The 20,454-nt window shown below is 55.9% G+C and overlaps 1 protein-coding gene across 5 annotated transcripts in view; it reads right to left on the bottom strand.

Moving 5' to 3' along the window:
- Positions 1-2,213: 2,213 nt before the first annotated feature.
- The window catches only part of TRIM9 (tripartite motif containing 9), a 60,499-nt gene continuing 42,258 nt past the window's right edge, over positions 2,214-20,454 (bottom strand). The window contains exons 6-13 of one of the 5 annotated variants that reach the window (XM_069018651.1): positions 18,226-18,383; positions 16,794-16,932; positions 12,421-12,609; positions 9,528-9,569; positions 8,480-8,503; positions 7,135-7,438; positions 6,269-6,431; positions 2,214-3,996 (exon numbers count right to left, since the gene is read on the bottom strand). In XM_069018651.1, coding sequence (XP_068874752.1) covers positions 3,934-3,996; positions 6,269-6,431; positions 7,135-7,438; positions 8,480-8,503; positions 9,528-9,569; positions 12,421-12,609; positions 16,794-16,932; positions 18,226-18,383 — 1,082 coding nt within the window. In that variant the 3' untranslated portion in view covers positions 2,214-3,933. The remainder of the gene's footprint in view (positions 3,997-6,268; positions 6,432-7,134; positions 7,439-8,479; positions 8,504-9,527; positions 9,570-12,420; positions 12,610-16,793; positions 16,933-18,225; positions 18,384-20,454) is intronic. The other 4 variants (XM_069018652.1, XM_069018655.1, XM_069018654.1 and 1 more) reach the window with 4 other exon arrangements.

The following is a 20,454-nucleotide window of genomic DNA, read 5'->3' as shown; positions in this document are numbered from 1 at the left end:
CCCGTGTCACGGCATCCCCCCCGTGTCACGGCATCCCCCCCGTGTCACGGTCCCTCCCTGCCCGACTGCCGCCCGCCCTCCCCCGCAGCATCTCCCTTTCCCCTCCCTTTCCCCTCCCTTTCCCCTCCCTTTCCCCTCCCTTTCCCCTCCCGTCTCCTCACTGTTCTCTGCCCGCCTGCAATCCCTCTGGAAATGGCGTGGGATTTCTTCCCCCCGGCTCCGGGCTCTTCCCAGCTGCTTCCCGCACGGTGGCCGCCCGCAGTGTCCTGCCCTGCCCTTAGGACCCTGGCCTGCCTCCGGTTCCTCCCAAGGGCAAAAATATCCGATATGAGCGTCCAACTCAACGCTTTCTCCTCCCCCTCCTGCTTATCCTCCTCCTGCTCTCCTTCTCTTCCAGCCACGGCTCTGCAGGCTTTCCAGGCTGTGTTTTCCCTGTCCTGGGCTCATCCCCAGCAGGGTGGGCAGCAGGGGAGAGGGGAATTCTGCCCTTCTGCCCTGCTCAGGTGAGACCCCACGTACAGAGTGGCCTCCAGCCCTGGGGTCCTATGTCAGAAGGATGTGGAGCTGCTGGAGCGAGTCCAGAGGAGCCACGGAGATGCTCCAAGGGCTGGAGCCCCTCTGCTCTGGAGCCAGGCTGGGAGAGCTGGGGGTGCTCACCTGGAGAAGAGAAGGCTCCAGGGAGAGCTCAGAGCCCCTTGCAGGGCCTAAAGGGGCTCCAGGAGAGCTGGAGAGGGACTTTGGATGAGGGCCTGGAGTAATAGGACGGGGGAATGGCTTCCCACTGCCAGAGGGCAGGGTTAGATTAGATTAGATCCATGCACAGGCTTCCATCCAGAGTAATAGAATCACAGAATCATGGAATGGTTTGTGTTGGAAAGGACCTTAAAGATCATCCAGTTCCAGCCCCTGCCATGGGCAGGGACACCTTCCACTGTCTCAGGTTGCTCCAAGCTCCATCCAACCTGGCTTTGGACACTTCCAAGGATGAGGCAGCCACAGGGCAACCTGTGCCAGGCCCTCACCACCCATACAGGGAGGAATTTCTTCCCAATACCTCACCTAAATCTCCCCTCTGTCAGTGTAAAACCATTCCCCCTTGTCCTATTGGCACGGATGCTCTGGCCCTGGGCTGTTCCCAGTGCTGTACATGACTTACAGGCTGGTTTTACATGCTGCAGGGAGGATGCAGTTTCCTGTATCTCTGGTGTCCTGGGCACATTCCCTCTCTGGAGGGAACAAGCATCCTTCTGAGATGCACTTCACGCATTAGCATTTTCTTCTGTAGCCCTGGACTCGAGCCCGTGATGAGCTCAGAGGCTGCACATTGAAAACCTCTCCTGAGTCACTCTGGGCAAACAGAGCAGGCACTGATATCCCAGCAGCGGGTCCTTCTCACGGCCCTGGGAGAACTGTCCATGCTGTTCCCTTGGAAATGGCCCCCCTCCACTCTTCCCTTAGCATTTTGCCTCTATTTCATCTCCCTGGGGAGATGGTGCTCTGTGTCCAGCCTTGGTCATTCCCCCCTCCTTCCTTATATCCCAGGATCACCCCTCAGCCCCCCCAGTTTCCCTGCTGATGGGCTGCAGGCACAGTGGGGAGCCCTGGCTGGGAGCTGCACCCTCCCCTCTCCCACTGTCCCAGCTCAGTACCCATCTTGGGAATGGGGAATTGTCACCACTTCTCATGAAAGGATGGAGTTTACTCAGGAAAGGGTTAGGAAAAGGATGGGTGGGATGTGGGGCTGCTGGATTTGGGGTTCCTGGCTGTGCCTGGGTTAGCTCCCCACGAGTCCCAGGGGTGTAACACAGTGACCCATCTCCCTCCTGGGCCACCTCCTGGTCACAGGGTGGGAAACAGAAGCTCCTATTTCTTGCTGCTCCATGACCTTGCTGGCTGAGGCATCACCACAGGGAGAGGGTGCTGCTGTGCCAGGAAGGGGACATGGTGGCACAGGACCTGCCCTGTCCCTCAGTCATCTCATAGTGCTGACACAGCTCTGGGTTTCAGAGAATCCCACAATGGTTTGGGTTGGAAGGGACCTTAAATCTATCTCATTCCACCCCCTGCCATGGGCAAGGACACCTTCCACTAGCCCAGGTTGCTCCAAGCCCTCTCCAACCTGGCCTGGGACACTTCCAGGGATCCAGGGGCAGCCACAGCTTCTCTGGGCACCCTGTGCCAGGGCCTGCCCACCCTCACAGCCAGGAATTCCTTCAACTGGCCCTGCTTCCTCCCACTGACTGAGTCCTGTCCGTTCTCTGCTGCTGTCTCTGGACAAGGCCAGTGAGGGATGTGCACCAGGGGGAATGAGATGGGAACTGAAGCACAGAGGTGCTCTGGAAGCTCTGCCCTTCTCTCGTAAAAGTCCTTTATTAGAACAGCAAACATGACACTTCTCGTCAGTACAGCGGCTGTGTGCAGCTACCATCGCGCAACGGGGGGACGACGTCTTACAATCACTGGGACTCTAAGAAGCACCATGAACACCCTAAAGAACGGGGGATGACGGCTGAGAGAGGAGCCCCAGGTGAGCCGGCCACGGGGGCTCCTCAGGAATCCACCCAGGAGCTGCCCGGCGTTGTCCCGCAACGTGGTTCTCCGGCAGCTGGGGGGAACTCCTCGGTGGGAGTCAACGAGATAGCACCCATCCAATAAATTAGGAAAACTTAATGCTAGAGCAACAAGGGAGTGAAGGGGACTGTCCTAGAGGAGGGCACGCCGGGAGGGAATGGGCTATTTACACTTGTCTTTCTGCTGGGCCGGCGCTCCCGTTGCGTCCCACCCGGAGCCACGGCGGTCGGGCCAGGCTGGGAACGCTGGCACGCGGCCGGCAGCGATCCCGCTGCCCGTCCCGGCTCCGCAGGGACCGCAAAGCGAAGCGAGGGGACACGTGCATGCAGGCGCTCTCGGCTCGGCGATGGGGCTGGCACCGTTCCTCTCCTGCCTCTGAATTACCAGAAAGTCAAGTGGGGAATGGAGGCCGACGGGAACTGCTGCCGGCAGCAGGCGCGTATTCCTGAGTGCGTGGCAGGGCTGTGGCCAGCTCTCCTTCCTCCCCATCCCATCCCCACCCCCGGGCTCTCTGTCAGACCCTCACTGCAGAATGAATTCTCCGGTGATTGGAAGGACACTATCAGTTGAATTTAAGGCTAGGCTTTATATGGCAACTATAAAAAAATAAACGCTAATCTCCGAAGAGCCGGGCGAGGGCTCTCCGGTCTATGGCTGTGGCGCGTGTGCTGGCACCCAGGTGTGGGTGAGCCCTGGAGAGCCCACCGTGGGCATTCGGCACCCGACCAAGGGCCTGCCAGCACCCGGAGCACCTGGGGACAGGATGGCCACCCCCTGCCCCACAGAGATGCCCCAGGGGGAACACGGGACAGAGCGGGGTGTTTTGGTAAGGACATGGAGACTGACTGGTAATCCAGGACCCACCTCTACACATGACCGAGGGTGCTCTGCAAGAAAGGCCACAGGGGAAAGAAATATCCTGCAAAGTAACCGGGCTGGCGTGGGCAGAAGCGTTCCCGTGGTGGGGTCCCTCCGGCCGGCCCCACGGGAGGGGAAAGAGACACGGAACTGCCCCCCCCCTCCCAAACCCCAACTCAAATCAGGAAAACCAAACCTAAAAGCGGACACAGGAGAACAGCTCAGGCTACCTAGGTACTTCATCAGCCAAAGAGAGCTAAAGAGCGAAGCGCACACACACGGGACAGCGCGGAGGCCGGAGAGCGGAGACGGCCCAGAGCCAGGATCGTCCTTCCCCATTTGCCTCCCCGTCTGCGGCCAGAGGCCGAGCAGGGACCTGGCGAGCGGGCAGGACCTGGAGGTCGAGCAGGGATCCGGCAGCTGGGCAGGCCGGCCTTGTCCTGTAGGAGGGAACAGGCTGGCTCCTCTCATCCCGAGAAGAGGCAGCCGGCTCCGGGAGCATCCTCATGGCATGGCCGAGCGCGAAGCGTAGAACTCAGGCACCGGCAGCCCGGTGTGCAGCGTCACCTGCAAGGAGAGACGTGGGGCTCAGCTGTGTCCCAGTGTGCCTGCTGGGACAGCTCGTGGTGTGGCAGCTGGCACACTGTCCCCAGGGAGGGCAGGAGCAGCACTGGGGACAGGCAGGATGTGACCGGAGATGCAGGGAGCCCACTGCTGCTGCAGGGGTGTCCCCAGGACTGTGGCAGTGGCTGCATCTGGTTTGTTCCTCACTTTTCTGTGCTGCTGGCGTGAACTGGGACTGCTGGAACCAGCGGTACCAAGCCCCAAACATTCCCAGCTGGCTGTGTACAAATCTCACAGTTGGCTGCCAGAGAGGTGGGACATGGCAGGAGCTGGGTCTTTGTGCAGGTGGGATGGACAAGAGGGGAGGGGGGGCCTGAAGGACAGTGAAGCCATTACAGGAGATCTTGCAGAGGGCCTGAGCTGAGTGGGGATGGGGACAGAGAGGGGACAGGGACAGTGGAGGGGATGTGGCTGATTGCTGGTGGGAGGAAGGACCTTTGTGGTGGGAAGCTGAGCAGCACCAGGATGTGGGGACAGGGCTGTGCTCACACAGGCACTGGTGAGTGGCACAGGGGGAATTCAGTTTCCTCCACAAATGCTTCCATTTGGGAGGAGAGCACAATTCCTCCTTTTATTGCAGCAGCAGCATTTCCCCCTTCAGATACAGCTTTAAAGAAAACTGTCTAAAATGCAGTGATTTCCCTCCTAATTAGAGTTGTTCTCAATTAGTCATATACCTCTGAAGAAGCATAATAAATGGCTTGGCTTAATTAGCAGCCTTTTATCAGCATCCCATGGGATTTCTGTGTTGTCAGAGGATTTAGGCTCTGCCTTGCCCAGGGAACTCTCAAAGCCAAGGGGCTCCAGAAATGCCTTGTCCCTCATGGCTGTGCATAGGACTGAGGCAGGAATTAAACCCAGCACACAGCAGGACGTTTTTATCACACTAAATTAATACAGCACCCCTAAACCCAGCATAGACAACATGGGCTTCCTTAGTGTTGCTTAATTAAGCATTTCCCAGCCCTTCTCCAAACCAGGCAGACTCCCCTGCCTGTGAGACCCTTGGGGTGGCACACTTTGGCAAGGATGCTCCCAAAGTTTGGGATGGTCCCAACACAGCTTTGTCCCAGTGCTGCTGGAAAACTGTCACTGCCATGGTGACAGCGCAGTAAGCCCTGGATCCTGATGGACACAGCAGAGCATGTCCTAACCCATGGATCCCTCATTTAGAGAGGCCACTTGGTGCCTCTGCCCTTGCACAGAGGTGATCATAAAATCCCAGAATTGTTTGGGTTGGAAGTGACCTCCAACAACATCCAATTCCAACCCCCTGCCATGGACAGGGACACCTTCCCCTAGCCCAGGTGGCTCCAAGCCCCATCCAACCTGGCCTTGGACACTGCCAGGGATCCAGGGACAGCCCCAGCTTCTCTGGGCACCCTGTGCCAGGGCCTGCCCACCCTCACAGGAAAGAATTCTTTCCCAATATCCCATCCAACCCTACCCTGTGGCAGTGGGAAGCCATTCCCTTATCCTGTCACTCCAGGCTCTGTTCCAAAGTCCCTCTCCAGCTTTGACACCTACTGTAGAAGACCCTGCCAAATGCTTGACACCCTGAGATGATCCATTATGTGCAACGTGTCCTTGGATGTGCCTGGGCACTTGTGCAGGGTTGGAGGTGCAGGCAGTGGCAGGGGGGAGGTGCCAAAGCCAGGGTGTGGAAGATTCCTTGAGACAGAGGACAGCAGGGATGTGACCAGTGAGAAGAGAAATGAAAGATGGAAATACCGGATTTGCTCAGGGTGTCACCGCTTGGTGATGTTCAGGAGAGCTGAGAGCTTGGGAGAGAGGGAAAATGGAAAACAGGCTCTAAAAGGTGCCCTCCTCCCTGGTGATGATCCCATCCAGGTCCTGGGAGAGCCGTAGGAGCTGCTGAGGCTCTTGTTGGGGAGCATCACCAAACACAGTTATCAAACCCCACCCCCAGGAGGGCTGGAGAACCCTGGTCCTTCAGCAGCCCTGAGGGAGAAACCTGGAGTGAGGAGCTGGTGGCTGCAGGGAGGCCTGTCCTGATCCTGGAGACTCACAGGTGGTTTAGGGTGCAAGTTTAGCTCCTTCCAAGCCACCCTTGCTGCACGAGAACCCTCCTGCTCCTGCTCCTGAGCAGCAACTACAGGGACAGCAGCAGGAGGGGCAGTGTGACAGCAAGGTCACCCCTTCCCACTGCTGGGAACGTCATGCCCTGCTCCAGAGAGCCCGACCGAGCCCATACCTGCACGTTCCTGTTGAGGCTGACGGCGGGGAAGAACAGGCCCTCCAGGTTCTCAAAGGCCACAGGCCCTTGCTGGTCCTCATTGATGGAGAATGTCAGAGTCCTCCTGGTCAAATCCAGCAGCACTCCCACCGTGGCGCCTTTCGTGATCCCGCCCTCGGTTCTGTGGGAGGAGGAGGTCGGTGGCTCCATGTCCCCCGTGCTCCTGGCTCGGGGTTCAGGCCATGGAGCTCAAGGACTGATGATGAACACCACAGCTCACCCAGGAGCCAGGCCACGACCTGCTCCCATCCCAGCCACGCTCGTGATTCCCTGGGAACCTCCTCCTCTACCCTCTCCTCCCATGGAGCTGCTCTCCTCTTGCCATGATGTCCCCAAGGGAAAAGCCACCCTGAGAGCAGCCACAGCCACACAACCATGGGGGAAAGCACGCGGAACTCTGGAGCAAGGCCACAGCACCCACACCAAAACCTGCTGATCCATCAGGGAATGGCCCTCAGGGCTGCAGGAAGGTGACCCCATGCTCTCCCCAGGCCAAGTCCCCAGTCCCATGTGGAACACGAGCAGGAGCTGTGGCACACGGGTCGAGGCAAACGTTGCTGCAGGAGTTGCACAGCTTTGGATGGTACTGGGAAGGGGATGCCAACAGGAAGAGTCACCATGGAAAGAGTGGTGGTAAACAGGGAAGGAACACTGGAGCAAGCCAGCAGCAGGCAGGCAGGGCCTGATCCCCACTCGGGGAAGGGCACATCCTCCAACAGAGGTGACCAGGATTGATGTCATCCCTGTAGGTGCCACTGGCAAAGCCATGGGCTCTTCCTTGAGCTGTGCTGTCCGGGAGGAAGATCCTGTCCCAGCCCACCTACCTGTTGGTGTGGGAGTTGTTGTGCATGAACCAGCTCCGGTTGTTGTCCACGTACATGGCCCAGGCCTTGTCGTCCTTGCCCAGCATGGCATCCTTGAGGACGTCGATGCGTGCCACGCCGAAGGCCGGGTCGGGGTGGTTGTCGTAGCGATCGATCGACAGCTCCCAGTAGTGGAGCCCTTTGGAAAAGCCCGTTTTCCCCAGCACCACCCTGTCATCATAGCTGTTGCAGGTGACAGTCAGGTTGTCATTGGAAAAGATGATGTCAGCGTGGGCAGAGGCGGGGTCGAAAGAAAACCAAGCAACTGGAACACACAAACAACACGGGGTTAGCGCCGTGGGGACGCGCCGGGGCCGCGCGGAGCGACACGGACAGGGCATGCTGCATGCAGGACACGGAGCTTCCACCACCGAGGGACAACTTCCACCACCGAGGGACAACTTCCACCACCGAGGACAACTTCCACCACGGAGGGATGCTCTGAGCTCCGGTGGCTGCAGCTGCCACTGTGGCTGAGGTTTTACGGCCAGGACTTGGAGGAGTTTCGCTCTTGCTGCTCCGTGGCTCCCAATGTCTCGGCTCGTGAGCCTGCAGGATCCTCAAGGTCTCCTAAAATTTGGCCCTCGCAGGAGACATGATCCTCACCAGGTCTCCAAGCTCTAACAGAATGATGGAATCATGGAATGGTTTGGGTTGGAAGGGACCTTAAAGCCCATCTCATTCCAACATCCTGCCATGGGCAGGGACACCTTCCACTATCCCAGCTTGCTCCAAGCCCCAATGTCCAACCTGGCCTGGAACATAACTTACTCTCAGGACCAAGTGTTACTTAGTTTACAGGGTCAGGTCAGTGTGGGAAGAGGACCGAGGAGCAGCAGATGAACTCCATGTGAGTATTTAAGGGCTGTTTTTGGGAACCAAAAGCACACACAAAGGTCTTCATTTACAGACACACCACATCACACCAAGAAACCTCCCTGCCAAGCAACGAGCCACACCTAAGACAAGAACTCATGGGAAGGCTGGAAAACGCCCCAAAACCTCCACGATTCCGTAGGGCTGCTGGTTTAAATGCACACGGCTCTGCAAATCTGACAGATACAGTGTCACGTCCTCGACAAGACAGAGGGACGGGGATTCATTCACAAGCCACCAGCCCAGTTCCCCAGGTGGTTTCCTCCAGCTGAAAACGTCAACTGACACATCCACAAAAACACTCTGACGGCTTGAAAAATAAAAACACTCGGGTGAGACGGATTCATTGGTTTATTGGAACGTTTCACAAGACAGCGCCCATGCACGCGGCCGCCCCGCGCTCCCCGCGCCGCACACGGGGGTGCCGTACCTGCCACCATTTTTTTAATGTCAACTGTGGTCATTCCCAGGGCAAGGCATGCGGGAGAGAAAACAGCACGTCAGGTCGGGCAGGGGAAAGAAGGAGAAACCATTCCTGCTTGTCTGTGACTCCAGCCAGAGCATGGATCTGTCGGCATTTTGGATCAAGGTGGGGTGAGAGGTGCGAAGAGGGGCTGGGGCTGTGGGTGGGTGCAGGGTGAGGAGGGAATCCCACAGGGCTGCAGGGTCCTTCTCCCATGGGAATGAGCAGGACTGGCCCTGCAGACAGTCTGAAGAGGACAGGCAAGCAGCAGCCACCTTGCTTTAATTAGCTGCAGAGGGGCTAATTGCATCCGCAGCATTTGGCCCATGTTCAAGTGGCCTTAATGAGCGGGGATATGTACTGAGAATCATGGAATGGTTTTGGTTGGAATGGACCTTAAAGACCATCCCATTCCATCCCCTGCCATGGGCAGGGATACCTTCCACTAGCCCAGGTTGCCCTAAGCTGGCCTGGGACACTTCCAGGGATCCAGGGGCAGCCACAGCTTCTCTGGGCACCCTGTGCCACCCTCACAGCCAGAATTCCTTCCTAATATCCAATCTAACCCTCTCCCCTTTCAGTTTAAAAGAGGAGGAGAGCAGAAGGGTCAGTTCTTAATCACAGGGCCACTTCCAGAGCACTGATCTCAGGCTTCTCTTTAAAACCATAAGGGGGGAAAAACTTAAAATGCCTTTACAGCAATCATAACTTCTCCAAATTTGCCTCCTGCCCAGGGCAGTGGTGGAATCCCCACTCCTGGAGGGATTTAAAAGCCGTGTGGATGTGGCACTTGGGGACACGGGGCAGTGGTGGCCTTGGCAGTGCTGGGGAACGGTTGGGTTTGATGATCTTAGAGGGCTTTTCCAACCTCAACAATTCCATGATTCTGTGACATCCGAGAGTGCTCTGCAAGCAGGGTACGAGCAAGAAACGCTGCTCAGTCGCCGAAGTAAAAAAGCAAAAAGAATGAAGCAACACGCAGGAGGGGCCAGTTAATTGTAATTAAGATACTTGCCTAATTGGGAGTAAGGCGATCCTTGTGTGTCAAAATTGCATCCTATAAAGAGATACTACATTTCACACATCACAGCTAAGGAACAACAACCTCCTGACAAACACTCGTGAGCATTTCATTGTTAATTAAGCATCCAGCAGCCACGGGAGGCCTGATTCATTAAAAGCCAGAGGGCACGGAGAGGGGTGGCAAGCACAGCCTGGGAGTTTGAGTGTGGACTGTTTAAATCTGACTGCTCAGGATGCCCAATTATTCAGCGTTTCTCCAGAAAGGAGGCAGGAAGTTTTAGCCTTGGTGAAGTATCTTGGCTGCTTGGTAAAAATTCTCTAAATTGACTGAAAAATCACTCCTTGAAGGACAGGGACTGAGGAAAGGGCAGCCACTGGTGAGTCCAGTGGACAGGGACCACTGAGCTCTGCCAGGCTGCCTCCTGATGGGTGTGAGGTCTGGGTGGGAGCGGAGCTGGAAAGGGGATCCCTGGGGGCTGAGAGCTGGTTCAGACCCCTGCTAGCACCAAAGGGCTGCAGCTTCATCAGCTGCGTGGGCAGGATGTGTTGGGGTGCCCTTCATGCTCCTGTGCCTGACTGCGGGCTGCAAGCACCTCATGGGAGCTGGGGACTGATCCAGGGGCTTGTCCTGATCCAGGAACTTGTCCTTGTCTAGGACCTTGTCCTGATCCAGGAGCTTGTCCTGGTCTAGGAGTTTGTCCTGATCCAGGAGTTTTTCCTGACCTAGGGGCTTGTCCTGATCCAGGAGCTTGTCCTGGTCCAGGAGCTTTTCCTGACCTAGGGGCTTGTCCTGGTCTAGGAGCTTGTCCTGGTCCAGGAGTTTTTCCTGACCTAGGGGCTTGTGCTGATCCAGGAGCTTTTCCTGACCTAGGAGCTTGTCCTGATCCAGGAGTTTCTCCTGACCTAGGGGGCTTGTCCTGATCCAGGAGTTTTTCCTGACCTAGGGGCTTGTCCTGATCCAGGAGCTTGTCCTGGTCTAGGAGTTTTTCCTGACTTAGGGGCCTGTGCTGATCCAGGAGTTTTTCCTGACCTAGGAGCTTGTCCTGATCCAGGAGTTTTTCCTGACCTAGGAGCTTGTCCTGATCCAGGAGTTTTTCCTGACCTAGGAGCTTGTCCTGATCCAGGAGCTTGTTCTCACCAGGAGGAGATGCCAACACAAAGCCCCGTGCTGGTGCTGCATGGGAGGGTGCTCACGAAAGGTGCTGGATTTTAGGGCCACCCCTGTCCAGCTCTGTGCCTGGTTTTCCCCCTGCTGCCCTGGGTGTTGGTGGGAAAGCACCCGGCTGTGGTTGTGCTCTGTGCTGTGCCAAGAGGCTCCTCCTGAGGCTGCTTTAATGAATCCTGCCCCGTGTTCCGACTCAAACCCCGCTTTTCCAGGTCTCTGCGCATCTCTCTGCTCCAAGCTCTCGTGAGGGACACACAGACCCTGTTTTGGCGTTCAGGATCCCGTTTTTCCCTGTCCCCCCACCCCAGAGTGGGGCTGCAGAAGGTCCACGGTGCAGACACGGGTATCGCTCACGGCCAGCACGGAAGGGTCCCGGAACACCGGACACAAAGGAAGGAACGTCCGTAACAAAACAGCGTTGGAAGCCATCAGCTCACAGCAGCACGATGAGAAATCAAACATAAAAAGCACAAAGAAAAGAAAATTTGCAGGGTGCCCCCCCCGGTTATTCTGGCAAGGGTCATGCTGCAGCATTCCTCATTCCGTGTTATGGGATGGAAATCAAACAATCGGGGGCCCCCATTCTTCCTGGGCTTACACCGGAGAAAGCCGGGAATTAACGCCTTTGGAGTGGTGTAAATCCAGAGTGCTGGAAGAATCAGGGCCCAGGATCTTTAGCAACAGAAGATGTGCAAAGACTGGTTAGAAAACAGCTCTGAGAGATCCCTGTGCCTGTGGCTCCTCGCTGGCTGCCCAAATCCATCCCTCACTCTGCCTGACCTGCCTACATCCCAGCACAGCCTGCGATTCCGGGCACACGGATCTGAACCACGGGAGTGGTGTCCTCTGCTCCGCAGGAAACACGGCTTTGGAATGATCACGTCTGGGTTTGGAAAAGCCGAGCCCAGTGCTCAAAGCTGAGTGGAAGAGAGCCCACATCTCCAGGCCTTAAGCCAGGCTGTGAGCTGGAATCACAGAATCCCAGACTGGTTTGGGTTGGAGGGGACACAAATCACCTCATTCCACACCCTGCCATGGGCAGGGAGACCTTCCACTAGACCAGGCTGCTCCAAGTCCTGTCCAACCTGGCCTGGGACACCTCCAATAAGGGGGGCATCACAACCTCTCTGGGCTAGACCTTGCCTGCACCCAGACTTGCTTCTTTCTTAAGAGGGGGGGATTTAGAATTAATCAACCAAACTAATTTCACACACCAAATCTTCATAGTGAAAGGAAACCATGGGGATATTCCCACAGGTTTCACCCAGGGAATGTCTTTTCTGATTATCCCTTGAAACAAGCTCAACACAAACTAGAGATGAGGGATCTTCTAGTGGAAAGTGTCCCTGCCCATACCAGGAGGTTGGAAGTGGATGAGCTTTAAGGTCCCTTCCAACCCAAACCATTCTGGGATTTATGATCACCGAAGGGTTCAGCCACGTCAGTCTTGCCAAGAGCAGCACCCAGGTAAGGAATTACTGGGCTGCTCCATCACCCCACGCCTCACACTGCCCACTCTGGCACAGCTGAAACACCCCAGGAGAACCACGCCACCGACCACCCCCTCGGGGGCAGGAGCAGGCCCCTGACAAACAGAAAGAATTCTCGCTGCCATCCGCATGTCATGGGAAAAACAAACACAACGGAACAGAACAAACAAATAGTTTGGAGATGCCCAGAAGCACAGACCAAGAGGCAACGCCAGAGGTGCTCAGCTCACCGGCTGAATTCAGGGACTGTAAGGAAGAATGCAAGCTCAGCTGGTGGGCCGAAGATCTTAGCTCAAAGTAGGATCTCCCCGAGAAGCTGGGTTGTAGATTAAGGGTGGAGGAGAAAGGACTCATTCTACGAAGCTGCGATCTTTCCAAAGGCACTGGAAAAGGGAGGGTCTGTTCTTCTGACTGCGTGTCTAAACGTAAGATCAATGCAAACTACAGATCAGAAATGGGGTCTCTGCTGGGCAGCGCCGCTCCCGAGCCCGGGCCGGACCTCGAAGAGGAGCAGGGACCCCGCTCCGGCGGCAGGGCAGCAATGTCTGGTGCTGGGCAGCCCAGTGAGACCCTTCAGGGCAGCCTGACAGCAAGGAAAACACGTTCATCTTCCCAAGTGTCCCCGTGTGAGCGTGACAAATTCAACTGGCTTGTCTGTAAAGGGGGGTTCTGCACCTCTTCACAGTAAGGCACCTAAAAAAATTCACAGGTTACCATGCACACGTCCCATCGTGCTTTGACACATCCCAAACCCTTTTGTGCACAATCATCAGGGGTGGAGAACCCAGCTGGTGACACTGAAAGGCATTTTGCAGGGCTGTGCTAAGCTCTATCACCCTAAGAACCACCAAGCACCCACCTTACTCAAGGGCGGTTCGGGAGGTTGTGTTCTTGGTATCCCTTTGTACCTGTCAAAACACATCTGAGCCTTACAGCAAGAATTGAACTCGTGGGATTCACAGCAAAATGTCAGAGCAGAGGGAACCCCTTGGGTCATTTCTGTTCCCTGCTACCACAGTCACCTCCTGCAGTTTCTTCCCTAAGCTTTTCCAGGGATATGTTAACATGAAAGTGTAGAATCCGCCATCCACGCACTCACACCGTATCCCCAGCCTTCCCAGCTCGGCTGTGAGTATGGACTGAGCTGGGAGTTGTGTTAAAACACATAAAAAAGGGAACATTTCTTTTTTGCATGGTGGGTTGTAACTTCTGCAACTCGCTGCCTGCTGCTGCTGTGGCCGAGGCTGAGGAAGCAAAGGGCGTCAGTGGGGTGAGAGGAGATAAATTATTGCACAACACTCAATAAACAGAGCTCAGGGTTAGGGAGGAACAGGCTCTAACCCTACCAAGAGCGAGAGGAACTACTACCACGAGCAGCTGTGCTCAGGACTCTCCCTAATTAGCCCCTCACATCCCTGCAGCTCCTTGCAGGCTGCTCTCCCTTGGGTTGTTCCCCCTTTCCAAAAGCTGCTGGTTAAAAAGCCCTGGTTGCTGCTCAGGGTCACTCCATGGATGGTCAGGAATTTAAAGTTGGGCTCCAGATGAGAAGCTGGGCTTGAAGGAAAAGGTTCTGGTGCTTGACTTGGCTGGGGAAGGGAGGTGGAAGTTCTGTGCCTGGAGAGAAGCCTGGGAGGCACCGCTGAGCTCCTCTTTTCCATCTCCACCCGGAGTGAGTTGGTCCTTCATCCTGACATCCAGCTTGCTGGAGAGAACATGGGAAGAGGTCAGCAGGAGACTGGCCAGAGGCTGGGAAATCTGCTGGATGAGGCAAGACCAGGAGAGCAGGGGCTGCCCAGCTCAGGGAGGAGGAGGAGGCTGGGAGAGAGCCAAGGTCTCCCAGGTGAGGACAGCCAAGCAGTGCTGCCACCAGCCGAGCTCTGGGACACATCTGTGCCCTGGGTCACCTTGGAAACTTCCTTCCAGACTCACTTCCCAGCCTGCAGCTGAGCTTAATTCAGGTGCTGGAGAAATGGAGGTTAAGGCAGAGCCTTGGAGCCTTTGGTTAAGATGTGACAGGACAAGAGACACTCCCAGGGATGGTGTGGAACAGCCCAGCATCAGCTCAGGAGGGGACATGGTTCAAGGGAAGGATGTCACCTTCAGCCCTTGCTGCCCCTTGGCTGTGCTGGTGACAGGGATTTCACCCCTGGGAAGCCCCAGCACACGGGAAGGGCTCTGGAACACAGACCCTCTCCCAGCCAGGAACCACCTTGTCCTGCTGGTGGCACCAAGAACCAGCTTTGAAGAGTGACCTGCAATAGTTTCCTTTGGGATGAGCAGAAGATGCCTCTCACCACGGGAAGATGTTCTTGCTGTAGACTCGTGCTCGTGCTGCCTTCCCATGGGATTTTCCACCAGTGCTGCCTGGCTCCCTGTGGCTGTTTGGCTGGGCAGGACCACAGAGGCAATTTTCCCCTCTTCTCATCCTTGTTCTCTTCAGATGCTGAGGCCCTGCCAGACATTTTCCTCCTCACTACCCTCTGCTCAGGGAAGGCAAAAGAAAGGCTCCAGTTCCTTTCCACAGGCTGCAGATGAAGATCTCATGGGCCACAACTACAGACCAGCCCTTAAACACCAGAATTCCTCACAACCACTTAGAGCAGGACAGCCACGTTCAGAGAGATATTCTCTTCACATCGAGCCCGTCCCTTCTTTTGTCCTCTCTTCCCACACAACCACTTTGCAGGAAGCTGCAGAGCTCAGCTGAAGGGGAAAGCTAAGCCTACTTCAGACTAAATAGCTCTTAAAAGGCCTGATGCTGCTGTAAAAGCAGGAATAAAAGCCTCACCAAGGGCTGTGATGTGCGAGGCAGCTCTATTCAACAAGTCACTCAGATATCCGGAAGCTGCATACACAGATGGGATTTATTTCTCTTGGAATTCAAAAGAGCTCAGGCAGCCTCTAAGAGCACAAAATGCTCCAGGCCCGTTTGACTTTCTCTCCCTCTTTCTTTCGTGCTGGAATAACAAATGCAAAAGCTCATTCAAGTGAAAAGGCTGAATGAATGCAGCCAAGGAGAGTGGAACTTCTCCTTGGTGGCACAGACCAAGCACCAGCCCCAGGCACGGCCCTGCTGGGACCACAAGCAGCTATTTTCTCCCAGATTCCTGCATATTTTTGAGCTGGGCTTGAGCTTGGCTCAACAGTGAGAACAGCTCTGAGAGGAGATCAGAGCTGGGAAGATCATAGTGGGGACCCTGCGAACTCCTGGCTGAGACAAAGCCCAACTGGTTTTGATGAGGAAATTGTGTCTCAAATGTGTCGTGTGAGACACAAATGAGATGAGAAGTCGAAGCTGTCTCCTGCCAAGGCTGGAGTGGGAGCTGTTGACCTTCAGGCTTTGGGAGCAGTCCTGGCCAACCTGGCACGGGGCTGGATCCAGCCTGTCTCATCCCTGGATCTCCAGAGGAACTTCTGCAGCTTCTTTGCTGCTGGTGCTCAGTCTGCAAACAGGCACTGATGTGTCTGACAAATGTGCCAAGGCCTCTGTGCTGTGATTTGACGTCCCTGCCTCTCCTGTGAGAAGTTTGTCACAGTTTTGCTGTTCGCTCTACCTCTGAATGAATCCCATTCCTGCCCTTTCCAAACTGGAATGGTTATCTCCTGCTGGCAGCAAGAGCAACACTCTGCATAGCCTTGCTCTGCTTTTGTCTTCTACTTTTTCAGCAAAAATCCCATTTTTCTCCTTGCTCAAAGCCCCCAGGGCTGCTCTGTGGCAGGAAAGCTCTCACCCTCCTTCCACCCCACCAGCAGCCCCACGAGCTCTGTGTGCTCCCTTCTGATCCCAGCTGCCAGTCAGCTGGATGCTGCTGTGAAAAAAATCCTCACACGGCTTGGAAAAGAGGATTTTCGTCTGGGAGCAAGGAAAAGGGATTCCAGCAAGCGTGGAAAACTCCCAAAGAAGGGTTTTGTGCCTGGCTGTGGGGCAGCAGACGTGCTGGTGGGCGCTGATCCCTTCCTCCACAGCTGCAGCCCCCGCTGCTCCCAACTCCCAGCTCGGAGCCAGCCCTGCCACTCTCCACCTGCACGTCAAGGAATAAACCAATTTTCCACAATGGATTAAGTGCCTGGTGTGACAAATGTACTTAAAGCCAGGCAGGGAGATTCCTCGGCAGCCTGCAAGGGGGTGTTTAATATTCTGAGTGCCTGTGGCTGTGGGGGCGATGCAGACGCTGCCGTGGGGCTCCTGTACATCCCTGGCTCTGGAAGGACACCCACACTGCTCCACACTCCCTCTGCTCTCTGTCCTGCACTGCCAGGGGCTGAATCCTGTGGTTATGGCACCGTGCAGCCAAGCACAGCCCTCAGGAGCAAGGCTGGCAGTGTTTTGCCTAAATGGGATCACTGAAAATATCTGAGCTTCCCTTCTGTGTCACATAACCCCGAATTTAAACACCTCCCCGAAGAACATCCTCCGCAAAGGAAAAGGGTGAGAGGGAAATGCTGGCGCTGTTGGAGGCTCCTGAGGGAGGTGGTAGTCCCTTCCCCTCAGGTCAGTGCTGGTGTTCCTGCAGGGATTGCTCAGGGAGGGCCAGTGGAGCTGAGCTGGGGTGTCCTGAGCTGCGTCCGAGCGCGCCGGGCCGGATCTGCTGCGATTCCTTACCCTCGGAAGTCTGGAGGACCAGAGTCTTGCTGTAGGGGCTGACTCCTGACTTGTTGAAGGCCTTGACCCGGGCGCTGTAGGTGCTGTTGAAGTGCAGCCCATCCACCGTGCACATGGTCTCCTTGCCCACGTACACCTCCTGCAAGGCAACCACAGGGAATGCCAGGGCTGGGAAAACACCCCCAGGGACTCGGGATGCACAGGATCCCACCCTGCTCTGCTCCCCGGGGCAGGCCTGTGAGTGCTGGATGGGGCTAAAGCTGAGCAAAACAGGATTTGTCCCTCGGTGCTGCTTTGGGCTGCAGCACCAGCAGGAGGTGAGGGGGGTTCTGCCCTGAGATCCCACCTGGAGCTCTGCCTCCAGCTCTGGGGCTCCAACATCAGGAGGATGTGGAGCTGCTGGAGCGAGTCCAGAGGAGGCCATGGAGCTGCTCCAAGGGCTGGAGCCCCTCTGCTCTGGAGCCAGGCTGGGAGAGCTGGGGGTGCTCACCTGGAGAAGAGAAGGATCCAGGGAGAGCTCAGAGCCCCTTGCAGGGCCTAAAGGGGCTCCAGGAGAGCTGCAGAGGGACTGGGGACAAGGGATAGAGGGACAGGAGCCAGGGAATGGCTTCCCAGTGCCAGAGGGCAGGGCTGGATGGGATATTGGGGAGGAATATTATCAGCAGCTGTGGCTGACCTTGTTGTCCCCACCCCCAGCCTCCTGCTCCCTTCTCCCAGGTCCCACCCACGTCACCTCTCCTGCATCTCAACTCTGCTCTGGCTCCTGCCTGCCTGAGCTCCTTGTGGATAAATTCAGAGTGCAATGAGCTGGTCCCTGTGCCTGCTCTCAGTGGAGGTGAACACACCAGGATAATTATCAGCGTGTCGGATCAGAGAAAAATCATGTTTTAATTGTGTAATTACAGCAATTTAAAAGCCCTCAGGCCTTAAACACCTCTGTTTGCTGGCAGCTGGCAAACCAGGAGGCTTTCATGGCTATTAGCATACCTTACATGAAATACTCAGCAACCAAAAAATATGGAGCTTCATGGAATCATGGAATGGTTTGGGTTGGAAGGGACGTTAAAGATCATCTTGTTCCAACTCTCTGCCTTGGGCAGGGACACCTTCCACTCTCCCAGGTTGTTCCAAGCCCTGTCCAACCTGGCCTTGGACACTTCCAGGAACGAGGCAGCCACAGTTTCTCTGGGCAACAAGAGCTTCAGGATAGGTTCTTTGTGTTTCCAAGTCATCTTGGCCACTAGAAAGGCGTTTGCACCCCTGTTCCCCAAAATCCCGCAGCCTGTCTGCACCATCCGCTTCCCTGGGCACCCCAGCAGGGAAGAGGGCACTTGCAAAGAAGCACGAGGACAAATTCTGTGGTCACCTCGTGGCAGGGAACCACTGGAGGCAGCAGCATCCCCTTCCCACGGGACTGGCTCCCAGCACCTACCCTGAACTGGCCGCCGTTGCCATCATCCAGCTCCAGGATGTATCCTTCCACCTGCACCGTGGACAGAGGCGGCTGCTTCCAGGACAGCGTGGCGCTGTTGTTGTGGGTGCAGCACTCCTCCAGCTGCAGGATGGGCGGGGCCGGCACTGGGGAGGAGACTAATCACCAATTAGTGCAATTAGTGCAACCCTGGCTGCGGGCGCTACGGGGTGGGGCAAATGCAAGGGGTATTTACTGCCTCGGTGTGAAGGCAGCTCAAGGGGCAGGGGAGGAAGGAGAGAGGAGAGAGGAGAGAGGAGAGAGGAGAGAGGAGAGAGGAGAGAGGAGAGAGGAGAGAGGAGAGAGGAGAGAGGAGAGAGGAGAGAGGAGAGAGGAGAGAGGAGAGAGGAGAGAGGAGAGAGGAGAGAGGAGAGAGGAGAGAGGAGAGAGGAGAGAGGAGAGAGGTTTCCTGTCAAATGCCTCCACCCCTTCAGCCTGGTGGAGCTTCTATATTCCCATTTTCTAATTAATTTTGGAGCATTATGACAGCACAATGCACTTGTTTTGAGCTGCCTGGACCTTTCATGCAGCCAGTTCCAAACTTGGGATGTTCTCCCCCAGGCTCTGCAGAGCACTGGGTCTGGACTCATCTACAGCCCTGCTTTTCCATCCAATAAATTCAGTGCAACGAAACTGGGGGGCTGAGTACCTCCTTTGGCTCCCATCAGCTGCACAGGGCACAGAAAGGACTGCCAGGGTTTTTTTCTGCTGTGTTAGGCAGCTCCACGTGTGTCCCACAGCCCACTCCTGCTCTGAAAAGCTCGGCAAGAGTGGCAGCGTGACAGGGAGATGTCCACTGATGCACCTCTCAACAGAGCTGCTCGCCCACCATCCTCATCCTCGCAGCCCCAAGTGACAAGAGCCAGACATGGAGAACCCAGACAAGATCAGGATGAACCATGGATGCCTGGGAAAAAGCTGGACTTGCTGGCAGAGGCTCAGCATTCACCCTCTGTGACTCCTCCACCTCCTGGGCTGGATCCTCAGGCACCTCCAGGCTGGCAGTGGGATGTCCTGTACCTATTGCTCACTGCTCTTTATTGAGGCCTCCAGTGCTGTGACACAGATTTGGGATCCAAACCCAGCCCTCTGCAAGCCTACAAAACCAACAACTGATTTGCACAGCGAGGGTGAGCTGGGAGGAGGAGGAGGAGGAGGAGGGAGATTTGGTAAGAGGAGGGTGGGTGGCTGAACCAGCAGCAGATTTGCTCTTATTAATTAAAAATAACCCTCTGGGCTAAACTGCAGGAAGGGAGGGCAGGAAGATAGCAACGTGAACCAGCAATCCAGCCCTCCATGGGTTTGCAATCCAAAAATATTCCTGACATTTCAAATGAACAGCCCGGCTAACGATGAGCAGGCACGGGCAGCTCCTCAGCACCAGCAGGGCCATCAGCTGAGGCTGCTCCTTGTGGTGACAGGGGATGTGTGTGGCCAACATCCTTCGTGTCCTTGGCCACTGAGACACCTTGGTGTGTGCAAACAGCTCCTGGGTCAGGAACTCCAGCCGTGGTTGGAGTGAAGGGCAGTGCCAGACCTGCAGCTGGTGGCTCTTGCTCCAGGCAGCTGAAGGTGCAGCCCATGTCCAGTGTCCTCCTGAGCCTCCCTCTGTCACAGCCCCTTTGCATCTTTGTCAGCTTCCCTGGGCTTGCCAGATCCCAAATTTCTCATGGGCTGCAGCAGCTCTCAGTGAGATGGGAGAAGGAGCACAGAGGGAACGGGGAACAGCGAGGAAATGAAAGCCAAAATGGTGATCTAAACTAACAGTGAAGTGAGGAGAGGGAGGGCAGAGCCCAGGTTAAGTGACCTGGCTCTGTCTGGAGGGACATCTGGTCTGTGACAGATGCTGCTCAGCACTGAGCGAGCATGGGGGAGTGAGGAAAGGGTTGGGAAGAGCCTTGTTCTGCTCCCAAAAGAGAGGTCCCAACCTGCAGAGCACTTTTTAATGCACTAATAACTTTTTCAGAGCACTTTTTAATGCACTAATGACTTTTTAATGCACTAGGAGTGCTTTTCCAGGCAAAGCCAAACTCCTGGCACCCTGGTCCAGCACACAACTGCCCAGGGATCCAAGACAGGGAGGCAGATGGTTGGCCCAGGGATGCAAAACACACAGGAAGGAGCATAACTCTGGCTCTAGAGTGCCCAGTCTTGCTGGGAGAAGATGAGAAACTCCTTTCCTGCCCTTTC

The sequence above is a fragment of the Aphelocoma coerulescens genome, chromosome 5 (genome assembly GCF_041296385.1).
Source record: "Aphelocoma coerulescens isolate FSJ_1873_10779 chromosome 5, UR_Acoe_1.0, whole genome shotgun sequence".
Taxonomy (NCBI): Eukaryota; Metazoa; Chordata; class Aves; order Passeriformes; family Corvidae; genus Aphelocoma; species Aphelocoma coerulescens.
The sequence above is the reverse complement of the archived record's forward strand: the minus strand, read 5'-3'. Positions and strand labels throughout refer to the sequence as shown.